This window comes from Pan paniscus, chromosome 17 (assembly GCF_029289425.2).
Source record: "Pan paniscus chromosome 17, NHGRI_mPanPan1-v2.0_pri, whole genome shotgun sequence".
Classification (NCBI taxonomy): domain Eukaryota; kingdom Metazoa; phylum Chordata; class Mammalia; order Primates; family Hominidae; genus Pan; species Pan paniscus.
Genome location: NC_073266.2, coordinates 38,896,105 through 38,911,180, shown reverse-complemented (window position 1 = coordinate 38,911,180; position 15,076 = coordinate 38,896,105). Strand labels below are relative to the sequence as shown.

At 44.5% G+C, this 15,076-nt stretch overlaps 1 protein-coding gene across 16 annotated transcripts in view; it reads right to left on the bottom strand.

Annotated features, from left to right (window-relative positions):
* Positions 1 to 15,076, bottom strand: part of GREB1L (GREB1 like retinoic acid receptor coactivator) — a 282,480-nt gene that overhangs the window by 31,682 nt on the left and 235,722 nt on the right. For all 16 annotated transcript variants that reach the window (XR_010110104.1, XM_063597209.1, XM_057300484.2 and 13 more), the window contains 2 exons: positions 7,897 to 8,030; positions 3,301 to 3,640 (listed from right to left, as the gene is read on the bottom strand). Coding sequence is in view for 15 of the 16 variants with exons in the window: in XM_063597209.1 (XP_063453279.1) it covers positions 3,301 to 3,640; positions 7,897 to 8,030 (474 nt within the window). In the remaining variant the exon portion in view is untranslated. The remainder of the gene's footprint in view (positions 1 to 3,300; positions 3,641 to 7,896; positions 8,031 to 15,076) is intronic.

Here is a 15,076-nt window from a genome sequence, read left to right as displayed (position 1 = left end):
CAAGCGACTGCCCGCCTCAGTCTCCCAAAGTGCTGGGATTATAGGCGTGAGCCACTGCACCTGGCCTATATGAGGATATTTATTTTCAGATTAGTAGTCAAATCTCACTTTTACTCTTGACCAACCACAGCTAGCCAAACCCACTATAAAATGCTTTTCCATCACATTGCTCCGTCTGATGACTGATGGCTGCAGTTCTCCTGTGCATCAATCAGGCCCTCAAGATGACATTGCAGAAGCACTTAACACAAAAGATGGGGTGATCATTGAGTTCAAGGATAATACAAGGCTTAAGACCAAGGACATCTAATGAAAGCTTCACCTGCCTTCTGGAGGAACTGACTTAAACTTTGTATCCTTCCAAAGGGGTCATCATCAGTATAAGTTAACCACAATACATAACAGGATAATTAGGGGTAAGCACAAAAATAAGATCACATAATAGAAGTAGTGTTGGATTTTACCCAAAAGTAGAGATAGAAGGCACAATCTTGCCATCCTGAAAATGGTGAAGGAGGTTGGTAACTTAGAAATAAATGAGTGAGCCGCAATCTACTTGACAATTCAGTCTTGCTTACGATGTGAACATCCCAACATGATCTCATATTTTTACTCCCACACAAATACAGAGTATAAAAAGGACTGATGTGATCCAGTGATTTTGAGAATTTGGGACTTGTTTATTTTTATATATTTTTAAGGGACAGGGTCTCACTCTGTTGCACAGGCTGGAGTGCAGTGGTGGGATCATAGCTCACTGCAGCCTCAAACTCCTGGGCTCAAGCAAACCTCCTGCCTCAGGCTCCCAAGTAGCTGGGACTACAGGCATGAGCCATCACAACGGCCAGAATATGGGACTCTCTTATGCGTACTTGTTGCCTGGCAGCTACTCATACCAATTGAGGAAGATGTCACTGCCTTGAGAAGTCGTAACTTGAGGCCCCCTTCGTTTAGGGCACAGTGATTGTCAACTAATGTGCCTCTGAAAGCCCTGCAGGTGATTCTGATGAGCTAGCAGCCAGGTGAAGAACCTCAGGCCTTGACTGTGGTTTTCCAACAGTGGTCCAGAGGGGTAAATTATTTAGGACAGACTGATTTATACTGACTTAGTGACTGGCCCTTCTGAACACATGATTAAGACTCTGTAAGTAGCTTCACTTAATCAGTGTCAACAGAGACCAGGAGAAGACCCAGCAGCCTCACGTGCATTTAGGTCATCTCTGGCAACAGATGTGGGAGACTCAGCATGGTGCTGCTGATTGTCCGCCTTTCCAAATTCTTTTTCTTTTTCTTTTTCTTTTTTTTGAGACAGAGTCTTGCTCTGTCGCCCAGGCTGGAGTGTAGTGGCACAATCTCGGCTCACTGCAAGCTCCGCCTCCCGGGTTCACGCCATTCTCCTGCCTCAGCCTCCCGAGTAGCTGGGACCACAGGCACCCGCTACCGTGCCTGGCTAATTTTTTGTATTTTTAGTAGAGACAGGGTTTCACCGTGTTAGCCAGGGTGGTCTTGATCTCCTGACCTTGTGATCCGCCCGCCTCGGCCTCCCAAAGTGCTGGGATTACAGGCGTGAGCTACCGTGCCCGGCCTCCAAATTCTTCATCATTAGCAATATTCAAATGGTCTCAAGCCCGTAATTCATGTCTCCATGAATTATACTGTAAGAAGCATTTCCGGAGTTTTGTTATTCATCCTAGGAATTCCACTGTAATGTAGTCTATGACTATAACATAAAATTGTGAACGTGTATCTATATATGAAACATAAATGTTACAACTTCTAAATTTAGGAGTTTCTATTTTTTGGACAATTTTATTTGTTCCAATTGCTTATCAAGCCAATACAAGATATTTTGTCTGCATTTTGGATTATTCAATTTAGGTTAGCTAACTGAACACAAGAAGAAGATTTACATCTCCAGAACAATTTTTTTTTTTTTTTTGAGATGGAGTCTCGCTCTGTCGCCCAGGCTGGAGTGCAGTGGTGCGATCTTGGCTCACTGCAAGCTCCGCCTCCTGGGTTCACGCCATTCTCCTGCCTCAGCCTCCTGAGTAGCTGGGAATACAGGCACCCGCCACCACACCTGGCTAATTTTTTTTTTTTTGTATTTTTAGTAAAAACGGGGTTTCACCGTGTTAGCCAGGATGGTCTTGATCTCCTGACCTCGTGATCTGTCTGCCTCGGCCTCCCAAAGTGCTGGGATTACAGGCATGAGCCACTGCGCCCAGCCCAGAACAATTTTTGAACACTAAATAATCATCACCAAATTAGAACTCTTAGAGATTATACAACCCAATTCTCTCATTTTGCAGATGGGAAACCGCAGCCCAGGGTGAAAATGCAAATTCCCCCAAGACTATGTGCCTTCTTTTCATAAAATTTGTGCTGAACCAGATTTTCCTTAACCCAATTTAGCTCAGCATTTAATGTATAGGGCGCAGATACAAGTTGGTCTAACTCAGACATACAGTAGCTAGCTCAGTTCCATACCGACATGTAGGTGGATATTTGATTAAATGCTTTCTAATGGCTAGGCCCCACTGGATTACAGGCCCAGAAAAACCGAGTCAGGCATAAGGTAGGGAGTTAGGTTAGTTGGCTGAGGGTTCTACTCCTCCCACCCTGATGCCTGACAGGAGAGGAAGGGGAGAAGCAGTCAATCACTGGCCGTGCAGAGGGAGCAGTGAGGGACTCAGTCATGCACTAAATTCTTCTGTAGGGCGCCTGGCAAAGTCTCAGTCCAGCCAAAGCCTTGGGGCTGAGGGTCAAAGCAAGTAAAAAGAAACAACAAACTGCTGAGGAATCCACATGCAAGAGGGCTAGGAACAGTTCTGAGTACTGAAGATGAAACAGAATACTTTACCGACTCTAGACATGAGCTCACAGAGAGGCTAGATGAACAGAAAAGAATTAGTGAGTTGAGGATACTTAAAACATTACCCCACAGAGGTCTGAGAGGATAACTTACCTTTTTTTCCCAGAAAACAGATGGCCATGGGCTACATGCATCTTGAACAAGGCCAATAAACATGGGGTCAAATTGGGTCATCTCATTTTTTGCACCTGCAGTTGGAGAGCATGGAAGACCAACTGCATGCACTAACTGCATGCTATAAAGGGCTGGGCAATCTTTACAAACTGGTTCTAATTAAGAAAGTGAATATGTCCCTTAATTTAGCCTTATCATTGTCATGGAATCACACGTGATTCTATTAAACTCAGGCCCCTGAGCCACCTATGTAGGATTCCTAGAAAAGAGAAACAAATGGTATTTTAAAGGAGAAATGTCTGTCCATTGCTAACCTTTAATCGCGCCACAAAGTGAGTTGCGACACTGAGTTCGGTGGCCGGGTTCCCAAGGATGATCTCAAACCGATACTGCAGACCCAGTTTGTCGCGCACCTCCTGTAGCCGCTCCTTGGCTAACATCGCCAGCTGCACCGAGGGCACCCTGATAATGAGCATGTGTCCCCTCCCACTTTTGTTTTTGCCTGGGGAGCTGATGAGGTCATCCATAATGCTGAGTGTTTCTGGTGTGCTGTGGTCGCGGAGTGACGCCATGGTGGTGAGAGCCATCAGGGCCTCAGAGTACTGCTGGATGAGAAGATAGCAGCGGACGACCATGCTGTGCAGCCTGGGGTACCTTCAACAGAAAACAAGGCACTAGCACTCAGGCAGCAGGGCCAGCTGGGAGCAGCAAGGCCTGTGCAGTAAGAATGCAGATTAAGCACGGTGGGGAAGGGGCTACTGATCAGTGTGGTGGGGCTTTAGTTCTAGAATGACCTGGGATCCTACATCACTGGAAGGAAAAGGTTGAGCTTCCAAAGCATGTGAATCAACCTGTTGGGATAAGTACAGCACAGTAAAGGGGTTTAGAGATTGTCTAGAAACCTCTTCTCAAAGTATGGTCTACAGACCACCAGCAGCAGCAGCACCTGGGAGCTTGTTAGAAATGCTCAATCTCCCCACCCCAGACCTACTAATCAGAATCTGAAGCTTAACAAGACTCCCGGGGAATTGCATGCACGTTAAATTCTGAGACACGCTGGTCTATTCCATTCATTGCCAGCATAGTCATCATGGATAATTCCTGGATCCTCACCTCTTGCTGGTGGTATTGGGTTAGAATGGCAGCACTGTCCACTTATTTCTCTGATATATAAGATTACAATACAGGAAACTGAGGCATTAATGTAATATCTGTCGAGTATTAGACATAAAAAGGGTAATTATTACTACTAATCTGAGGTCAGCCTCACAGCAATTTCTATCTTTCCATAAACTGTTCCTTGGTGCTGGAGAAACTTGGAGCTGACTGGAGAAATAGCACCCCCTAGTGTTGTAGCCTCATCACCTGAGACCTGGCTCCGTCAAGGGAGCCAAGCAAATCTGAGCCTGGTAGCAGCAGCAGCCTTTGGTACCATTTTCCCCTAAGCCTGGACTGCCAGGGAAGAGGATCCCTTTGTTAAAATCGGCAGTTTTTACAATTATAGAGGAGGTAGAAAACAAATCTCTCCTTTTGGTGCTACGCCTCAGCCAGGCCTGATGACAAAATGAGTACGAATGGGCAAAGAGGACCCAGTTACAGGCATGAAGAGCTGCTAGTCAAGAAAGCAGGTGCTTGGCTACCCTGAGCACACTGCCCAGCAGTACTTCTGCTGCTGAATAAAAATAAAATTTTTTAAAAAGGAAAGTAGGCTGGGCGCGGTGGCTCATGCCTATAATCCCAGCACTTTGGGAGGACGAGGTGGGTGGATCACTTGAGATCAGGAGTTCGAGACCAGCCTAGCCAACATGGTGAAACCCTATCTCTACTAAAAATATAAAAATTAGCTGGGTGTGGTGGCGGGCGCCTGTAATCCCAGCTACTTGGGAGGCTGAGGCAGGACAATCACTTGAACCTGGGAGGTGGAGGTTACAGTGAGCCGAGATCATGCCATTGCACTCCAGCCTAGGCGACAGAGTGAGAGTCTGTCTTAAAAAAATAAAAAAGAAAAGAAAAAGAAAGAAAGTAGGTGCTGGCAAAGTGGGCTCTGGGTCCAAGGTTGGCCAATGCTCTCATGGAGCCTGGTAGAATAAGGCCGGGGCTGTGCACTTTCTTTCTGGTTGCCATTTGGTAGCAATGCAGCCACCAGCAGCTGGGTAGGCTGATGGGGGATTTCACCTTTGTTCCATTCTATAATTCTACTTAAAATACAACAAGTGGTCCACTGGCCTTGCACAGAAAACCTCCAGGTCAAAGAAATGCCAATGACAGCTATCAAATGAATAACACATGAACACTTTTGAGGTGTTTTAGAACTGGAAAGGACCAAGATGCCCTGTATATGAACAACTCTGCCTTTTCTTTTTCTTTTTTCGAGACAGAGTCCCGCTCTGTCACCCAGGCTGGAGTGCAGTAGTGCAATCTTGGCTCACTGCAACCTTCGCTTCCCGGGTTCAAGCAATTCTCCTGCCTCAGCCTCCTGAGTAGCTGGGATTACAGGCATGCGCCCAGCTAATTTTGTATTTTTAGTAGAGACAGGGTTTCTCCATGTTGATCAGGCTGGTCTCAAACTCCTGACCTCAGGTGATCCGCCCACCTCAGCCTCCCAAAGTGCTGGGATTACAGGTGTAAGCCACTGCACCCGGTCTTTTTTTTTTTGAGATGGAGTCTCACTCTGTCGCTCGGACTGGAGTGCAATGGCGCAATCTCAGCTCACTGCAACCTCCGCCTCCCAGGTTCAAGTGATTCTCCTGCCTCAACCTCCCAAGTACCTGGGATTACAGGTGCCCGCCACCACGCCTGGCTAATTTTTTTTGTTGTTGTTGTATTTTTAGTAGAGACAGGGTTTTACCACGTTGGCCAGGCTGGTCTCGAACTCCTGACCTCAGGTGATCCACCCACCTTGGCCTCCCAAAGTGGTGGGATTACAGGCATGAGCCACCGCGCCCAGCCCACTCTGCCTCTTCATAGAAAGAGAATGAGTTCAGGGGCAGAGAGAAGTTCAGCTGCTTGTCCCAGTTCATACAACTGATCAGAGACAAAGCTAGCTCTAGATTTTATCCAGCCTCTAGCAAGGTCTTCACACATTGCAAGGATTTAGCTGGCTGGGTAGAAATGAAGAAATCCTTCAGTTCAATAAATCCTGGGCTGGTCCCTTCAGGTATTCAGTAAGTCATAGCTACTATTAGGCTGGGGTGACTGGGTTGGAGGAAATAAGTATAGATAATCTATGTTTCAAGCTTAATGCTTTTTGCTGGGCCACGTAGAAAAGCCAAAGTTAGAATAAATGGTAACTTTGATATCTGGCATTTCTGTTTCATACTCTGGAAGAATCATGAAGTCAGAAGTGCACAGTTTCTCCAATCTGTCATGCTTGCATTAAACTATACTTACAACTTTTGTAGCACAAAACTACAATAGAAAGTTGATGAGATCATCATTTAAAATAAAAGTTAGGAAACTCTGAATGATGTTACCAGAAAAAGAAGATGCATTTCAAGCTGGTGGATGTAACAGGTGGGTAGGAACACTTAAAGGGGGTACTCATGGAATGATTTTGGAAAATTAAGACTACATGTGCTGTGAAAGGATTAATGTCACAGTGTCAGTTAAGACTTTCCAAATCCAACAGCTGCAAAAATATCAAACCCTACTTGAGCCTGTGCTCTTTCCGGATGCAGTATTATAATCTACTGAATAGGATGCATCCATAGGTCCTCATTTTAATTTCCTTTTCTTTTTTCTTAGCAAAATTATGGACAGGTTTGTTAAATAGCTGTTAAATAATATGATCAATTAAAGCCATTCTAAGAACTATAGCTACTAAAAATTAGAATTTGCCTCATAAAATAAAGCCCAATCGCCCCAACATTGGATGATCAAACAGAATATTGTGGAGGGCAGAAAGGGACCTTTATTAGGTTAGGTAAATTCTAATGTCTCTACCTACCTCTGAATCTATGATTCAAGGTCACAGAGGGAAAAAAACTCTTTCAGAGTTTAATCTGAAAATGGGGATTTTTTTTTTCTTTTTTTAGAAAAGGGAAGAAAAGACAGCAGAGTTATGTTCCTTAATCCCTAAGGCCAGGGACTGGAGGAGGAGCCCCAAGAACTGAATTCACCTCAATTATCTGATTGCTCTTTAATTTCTTCCAGTGTATACTTCAAATCTCTCATAGTAAAGTTTAGTTTTTACTGAATCATCTTAGGGTCCTTGCCTGTGGTGGACAGGGGAGAAAAGAGGGAAAAATGTCAAAGTCTGAGGTGTAGGGTAGGAGATGCCGGAGCTCAGAGAAGCGGGACTTTTTTTTTTTTTTGAGACGGAGTCTCGCTCTGTCACCCAGGCTGGAGTGCAGTGGCGTGGTCTCGGCTCACTGCAAGCTCCGCCTCCCGGGTTCACACCATTCTCCTGCCTCAGCCTCCCAAGTAGCTGGGACAGGCATCTGCCACCACGCCTGGCTAATTTTTCGTATTTTTAGTAGAGATGGGGTTTCACCGTGTTAGCCAGGGTGGTCTCGATCTCCTGACGTCATGGTCCGCCCGCCTCGGCCTCCCAAAGTGCTGGGATTACAGGCGTGGGCCACCGCGCCCAGCCAGAAGCGGGTCTTGAATAAGCAAATCCCTCTCTGCCCTATCCATCTCCTGATGATAGCAGTGAAGCATGACCGGGAGCTGACTCAGCATGAAAAGTAGTGCAATGGCCCACTTTGGTTGTATTTTCCTTTATTGATCTTGGATGATCACATAAAACAATAGTAGGGCATCTTAGGAAAGGCTGTTTTAATTTGGCCTTTGCATGTCATCTGCAAGGGCTCCATCAAACACCCCGTAGCACTGACACAAAAGGCTTTTGGCTATTTTAGATCTGCAAGTACAGCTAGAGAGAAGAGCAGAAGGCCTTATTTACTATTTACCTCTCCAAGAGTGTGTTCACCATTTTTTCAAAAGTCTCGTCACATCTCAGAAGTGGGCTCGTGATCCCCCACTGCAGAGACTTGCTGTACTCATTCAAGCCAAAGTACAGCTTCTCCTCGCAGCCCACGTCCTCCTGGTTCAAAATACAGAGCAAAAACCCAATGAGGACAGGATACAGTGTGTCTTGTTTTCCAGAAAGTGGGGTTTACAGAAATGACCCCTGTAAGAGGTTATTTCCTGACAAGTAAGAAAAAATACTGTTTCATTATGTAACCCGACACCAACTCTGCAGTCATCTCTGAGGCACTAAGTGAAACTTCTTTTAATTTCAAAGGAACTGAATATGTGATTAGTGGAAAGTTGACACACTTCCTTCAGGCACATGGTTCGTTTTCTTTTTTTTTTGTTGGGATACACAAGGTCAGACAGCCTCAGTTCTCAGCCTTTTTCCCTGCTGGAAGTAGTTCTCTATACAGATAAATAGGCTCTCCTCAGAACGCTCTAGAGATTGACAAACTCCTCTGTTACAGAAACCTTAACTTTTCTGACATCATTTCATAATGATAACTCATAAAAGCTTATCTTTGCAAACAAATTTTACTTTAAAAATGGAATATATGCTTTCCTTTAACAGGATCCACAGTATTTAACGTAGCCCCCTCTTGATGAGTCAGTCATCACTATGAAAATGAATAGCTATTTTAGGATGTGACACAAGGATGCCCTCAGAGGATCTTGAGAAGTGTGACAAGTTGCTTATCCTTAAACTCAGAAGCTCTACGATATTAAATAAGCTTTTCGAGTTCATGAATCTGTTTTTGTTTGCAGCTTTCTTTTGCATCTTTTCTACATTAGTTTTTTACAGTCACTGCTTGCTGTCATGTTGCCTGTGCCATTTGGTCTCACTTTTGTTATTTTATTTTATTTTTGAGACCAAGTTTTGCTCTTGTTGCCCAGGCTGGAGTGCAATGGTGCGATCTTGGCTCACTGCAACCTCTGCCTCCCGGTTTCAAGTGATTCTCCTGCCTCAGCCTCCCGAGTGGCTGGGATTACAGGCACCCACCACCACGCCCAGCTAATTTCTTTTTTGCATTTTTAGGAGAGACGGGGTTTCGCCACGTCGGCCAGGCTGGTCTCAAATTCCTGGACTCAGGTGATCCGCCCACCTTGGCCTCCCAAAGTGCTGGGATTACAGGCGTAAGCTACTGCGCCTGGCCCACTTTTGTTATTTATTATGTGTTGACATTTTTATTTAAGTGCTCTCCAACTCATAAAGGAAATAAGGCAGCTTTAAAAAATGTAATAAGATAAAGGCTGGGCGCAGTGGCTCACGCCTGTAAACCCAGCACTTTTTTTTGAGACCAGCCTGGCCAATATGGTGAAACCCCATCTCTACCGAAAATACAAAAATTAGCCAGGCGTGGTGGCGGGTGCCTACAGACCCAGCTACTCAGGAGGCTGAGGCAGAAGAATACCTTGAACCCGGAGGTGGAGGTTGCAGTGAGCCGAGATTGTGCCACTGCACTCCAGCCTGGGCGACAGAGTGAAACTCCATCTCAAAAAAAAAAAAAAATTATATATATATATATATATATGTATGTATTAAGATAAAAATAAATTAAGCAATCAGAGGAAGAAAAAGCAAGGGTAAGAGAAGGAAGATTGGGCCAGGGATGAAGTAAGTATTCCCTAAAATGCATGCCAGCAGCTTCTGCACATTTTGTTAGAAGTGGGCTACAAATTTGGTAGCCCAAATTCGGAGCTTTTTTTTTTTTTTTTTGAGGAGTCTCACTCTGTCACCCAGGCTGGAGTGCAGTGGCGTGATCTCGGCTCACTGCAATCTCTGCCTCCTGGGTTCAAGCCATTCTCCTGCCTCAGCCTCCCAAGCAGCTGGGACTACAGGCGTGTACCACCACACCCAGCTAATTTTTGTATTTTTAGTAGAGATTAGATTTCACCATGTTAGCAGGCTGGTGTCGAATTCCTGATCTCAGGTGATCAACCTGCCTCGACCTCCCAAAGTGCTGGGATTACAGACATGAGCCAATGTGCCCGGCTGGTTCTGAGCTTTTCAGTAACCATCTAAAGAGAAACAACTGTATGATTTATAAGGTCCATAAGATAAAAATAAAGCATGTTTTAACTGGCAGCTCTTAATTTTTTGAGGCCCCCCCAAAACCCTGCTTTTAGGAATAGGGTTTGAGAGTAAACAGGCTTTATGAGAGCACCGGAATATGTTCCTAGAGATACTGGAGACTGACAACATAGATTGAATGACATCTATTTTCAAGGCTAGAAGCCTTTGCTTATTTCCTTCTGGGCTTAGCTGTGTTCTGGGTAACTGTGTCAAATAAGTCATTTCACAGGGAAAAAAGTCATTCATCTAAGTTTCCCTCCTTATCTGGACTGCAGACACAGAGTCATTTGGAAAAGCTTTATGAAGTGTGTACTTGGTCTTCACGTTTCCCTCTCACCCTTGGCCCCTGTTTCTTTGGGAAAATGTCAAATCCTATTCCGAGCCTGCTGCTCTTCCCGACACAGCATTAGAACTGCTGGATACGATGCATCTGCCTTGCATCCACCTGTCCTCATTTTTATTTCTCTCTCTTTCTTCTTAGCAGGTTGGTAAATAGATGGCCTGTGATTAACTAGAGCCAGTATGGGTTTTGAGAACTAGAGCTACTAAAAATTAGAATTAGAAGTGAATGGTTTCTCCATCTGTTCTGTTTGCATTAAACTGTAACTATGGTTTTGTGTTACAAAAGTTTTAATAGAAATGAGTGGAACCATCCTTTAAACTATGCGTTATGAAACTAATGATTTTACTATAAAGATACGTTTCAGGTATCATAAATCGTATGACTTATTGAATCACTATTTCTGGGGGGAGAATGTCCCTTCTCATAAGGCAAACTCCCCGCTGTGGAAGGCCTGCCCTCTCAGTGACCCTCCATGCTCCCTGTGCTTTCGCTGCTGTCTCTGCCTTTGCTCCTGTCCAACGCTCTGCTCTCCAGACGCTGTTCCCTGGAAGGTCACCAAGGACTCCTGAGGCCAATGCCAGTGGTGATGACTTGTTGGCCCTTGGTCTCACTACCCTCTTGGCAGTTCTTTGTTATTTTCTTCCATGATTCTAACCACACCAGCTGCTTCAATAATCATTGTTTGTAAAAAAAAAAAAAAAAAAAAAAAAATCTGTAATCTACACAATGGTATGCTCACCTGCATCTTAACTCAAAGTCAGTCTCATCTGCCCTCCACAAATCAAACTTCTTTCAGGCCAGGCGCGGTGGCTCACGCCTATAATCCCAGCACTTTGGAAGGCCGAGGAGGGCAGATCACTTGAGGTCAGGAGTTCAAGACCAACCTGGCCAACACGGTGAAACCCCATCTCTATTGAAAATATAAAAAAATTAGCCGAGCGTGGTGGCACATGCCTGTAATCCCAGCTACTTAGGAGGCTAATGCAGACGAATCGCTTGAACCCGGGAGGCAGAGGTTGCAGTGAGCCGAGATCGTGCCACTGTACTCCAACCTGGATAACAGAGTGAGACTCCATCTCAAAAAACAAAACAAAACAAAAAACTTCTTTCAACTTCTTTTTTCCAACTAAAGGGAACGCCTCAAAAATATTTCTGGTTCTTCTCTCTCCCTGAATAAACAAATCCTAGAAAATGTACCGTGTCTCCCATCCATTTTACTACCAGGACCATCATTCTAATTCATGTATTTGTTCATTCTAACCCAAATTATCAGAAAAGCCACTGACTGATCTACTTCTAATCACTTTGACTTAGCCTCTAGATTGAATGAACTGCCTCTCAGTAGCTATTAAAGCTGAACATATGAGTACCTGATGACACAGCAATTTCACTCTCAGAGACCCAAAAGAAATGCATACATACGTTTACTAAAGGGTGTGCCAGGATGTTACAGCAGTACTATGTGAAATAACATAGGATGGATACGTGAATTGTGGTGGAGTCATATAATGTAACACACACACAGAGCAAAAAGAATGATTTACGATTCATGAAAACTGCAAATTTCACAAACATAATGTTGAGCAAAGGAAGTCAGATACAAGAGAGTACATACTCCATGTTTCCATTTATATAAGCTCCATGCTGAGCAAAACAAATCTGTAGTACAGGAGGCCAGAATAGTGTTACCCTTTAGTGGGGATGCCTAGAAGGGACACAGGACTTCTAGGGTGGTGGTAATATTCTGTTTCTTGATCTGAGTGCTGGTCCCACAGGTGTGTTTCGTTTGTAAAAATTCATCAAGCTGTACATTTACATTGTTAATATAAACAAGAAACAGGTAAATTCTAATAATGCTATATATATATACACACACACACACACACACACATACACATACATATATACTGTTGCTCAAAAATCCTTAATGCCTGTATAATAAGTATAAAGTTTGCTAGCCTGGCACTCACAGCCTCCATGTGTATATTTCCAGTCTTCTTTTGCATCCTATCCAGCATTCTCTGAAAAATGCCCACAGTTTTCTCCTCTGTGTCCCCTGCCCACACTGTCTGCTGCCAGGAGTGCCTCCTCCTGCCCCCATCCCCCTGCCCAGGTCTTCCTGTCTTTCTAGGGCCATCCCCTGTTCTCTCTTTTCCATGGAGCTTCCCCTGGACCTCTCAAATAAATGTGACTCCTCCCTCACTTCAACTCCCAGAACATTTTGATTTTTTGAAATTGTCTTATTCTCCTCTGGATAATAGTGACTTAGATATGTACTTTGCTTTCTCCTCTAAACCATCAGTTTTCTTTTTCTTTCTTTCTTTTTTTTTAATCTGTCACCCATGCTGGAGTACAGTGGTGCTATCTCGGCTCTTTGCAAACTCCGCCTCCCAGGTTCAAGTGATTCTCCTGCCTCAGCCTTCTGAGTAGCTGGGATTACAGTTGCCCGCCACCACGCCTGGCTAATTTTTGTATTTTTAGTAGGGATGGGGTTTCACCGTGTTGCCCAGGCTGGTCTCCAACTCTTGACTTCCAATGATCTGCCTGCCTTGGCATTCCAAAGTGCTGGGATTACAGGCATGAGCCACTGTGCTTGGCCTAAACCATCAGTTTTCTGTGTGTTCTTTGCAAGATTCAACACAAGTCCACAAGTGTGCTCAATCATATTTTTTGAATTAAATTAATTTGCTTTTTTCCAGTTACTCCTCCTGGGATATAGGCTTCAATATAACTAAAGGGCGCTAATCATCAGGAGCTTCTCCCTTACATGTATAAGGTTGTTGTATATTAAATCAAATGCTTTTTTTCCCCTTATCCCATGTTGATCTCAATTTCAGGGATGATTTCTTTAAATCCTAAATTGAAGAAGAGTATAACTATTCACCTCTCAATTAGTTTGAACAAATACCTGATATCATATCTTTAATCCAGAAGTACATCACTAGATATATCTAAGATAAGAAGCCCCTCCCCTCTTTTTGTTTTTGAGATGGAGTCTTCCTCTGTCGCCTAGGCTGGAGTGCAGTGGCATAATCTCGGCTCACTGCAATCTCCACTTCCTGGGTTCAAGCAATTCTCCAGCCTCAGCCTCTGGAGTAGCTGGGATTACAGGTGCCTGCCACCACACCCAGCTAATTTTTGTATTTTTAGTAGAGATGGGGTTTCACCACATTGGCCAGGTTGGTCTCGAACTCCCGACCTCAAGTGATCCACTCATCTCAGCCTCCCAGAGTGCTGAGTTTACAGGCCTGAGCCACCGCGCCTAGCCAAAAACCCTTTTCAGAAACATAACCACAGGCTGGGTACAGTGGCTCATGCCTGTAATCCTGATACTTTGGGAGGTCAAGATGGGAGGACTGCTTGAGGCCAAGAGTTTGAGACCAGCCTGGGTAATACAGTGAGATACTGTCTCTACAGAATATTTTTAAAATTAGCCAGGCATTGTGGTCTGTGCGTGTAGCTCTGCTACTTGGGAGGGTGAGGTGGGAGGATTGTTTGAGCCCAGGAGTTTGAGGCTGCAGTGAGCCATGATTGCACCACTGCACTCCAGCATGGGCGTCAGACCCTGACTCAAAAAAACATAAAAATAAATAACTGTAATACCATTATTAAACCTTAAAAATTAATCATTTCCTTAAAATGATTTTTTTTTTTTGAGACAGGGTCTTGCTATGTCTCTCAAGCTGGAATGTAGTGGCATAATCTCAGCTCACTGCAGCCTTGACCTCCTGGGTTCAAGCAGTCTTCCCACTTCAGCCTCCTGAGTAGCTGGGACTATAGACACATGCCACCGTGCCTGGCTAACTTTTATACTTCTTGTAGAGATGGGGTTTCACCATGTTGCCCAGGCTGGTCTTGAACTCCTGGGCTCAAGTGATCCACCCACCTCGGCCTCCCTAAGTGCTGGGATTACAGGTGTGAGCCACTGTGCCTGGCTAAAATGACTTTTAAGGAAAATTATTTTAAGCCTGTTTCTCTATTTCATGGTAGGAGAAAATAAAGGGCAGAGGCTATTGGTCCTTCTTCCTCTCACTGGGGTGTGATCCCTTTCGGAAAAGACTGAATTAGGACAGTTCTCTCTACACTCCAATATATCGAAATTTAATGCAAAATAAGAGAACTATCTGGGGGATTAAAAAATTAATTAGTCTTGGCTGGGCATGGTGGCTCACACCTGTAATTCCAGGACTTTGAGAGGCCGAGGTGAGTGGATCAACTGAGGTTGTGAGTTCGAGACCAGCCTGGCCAACATGGTGAAATTTGGTCTCTATTAAAAAAACAAAAATTAACTAGGCATGCTGGTGGGCACCTGTAATCTCAGCTACTCTGGAGGCTGAGGCAGGAGAACTGCTTGAACCTGGGAGGTGGAGGTTGCAGTGAGCTGACTTCGCACCACTGCACTCCAGCCTGGGTGACAGAGCGAGACTCTGCCTCAAAAAAGTAATTAATTAGAAAAATAATTATTCTTTCCATTCATTCTCTTGGCAATCCATTCTTTGTCAGAGCAACCCAGCAGCTACTTGGGTAGCCCACAGGCTCCCCTTGTAGTTTGGAGGCAAAGGAACTCTGGCAGCTCTGTTATCTCACCCCTACCTCAACTGCCCAATGAATGGCTGGAGCTGGCATGGAGAAGATACCAAGAAAGCAAAAGCTCAAAGTAATCTCTAGTGATAGAACATGCTGAGTTAGTTCTCATAAG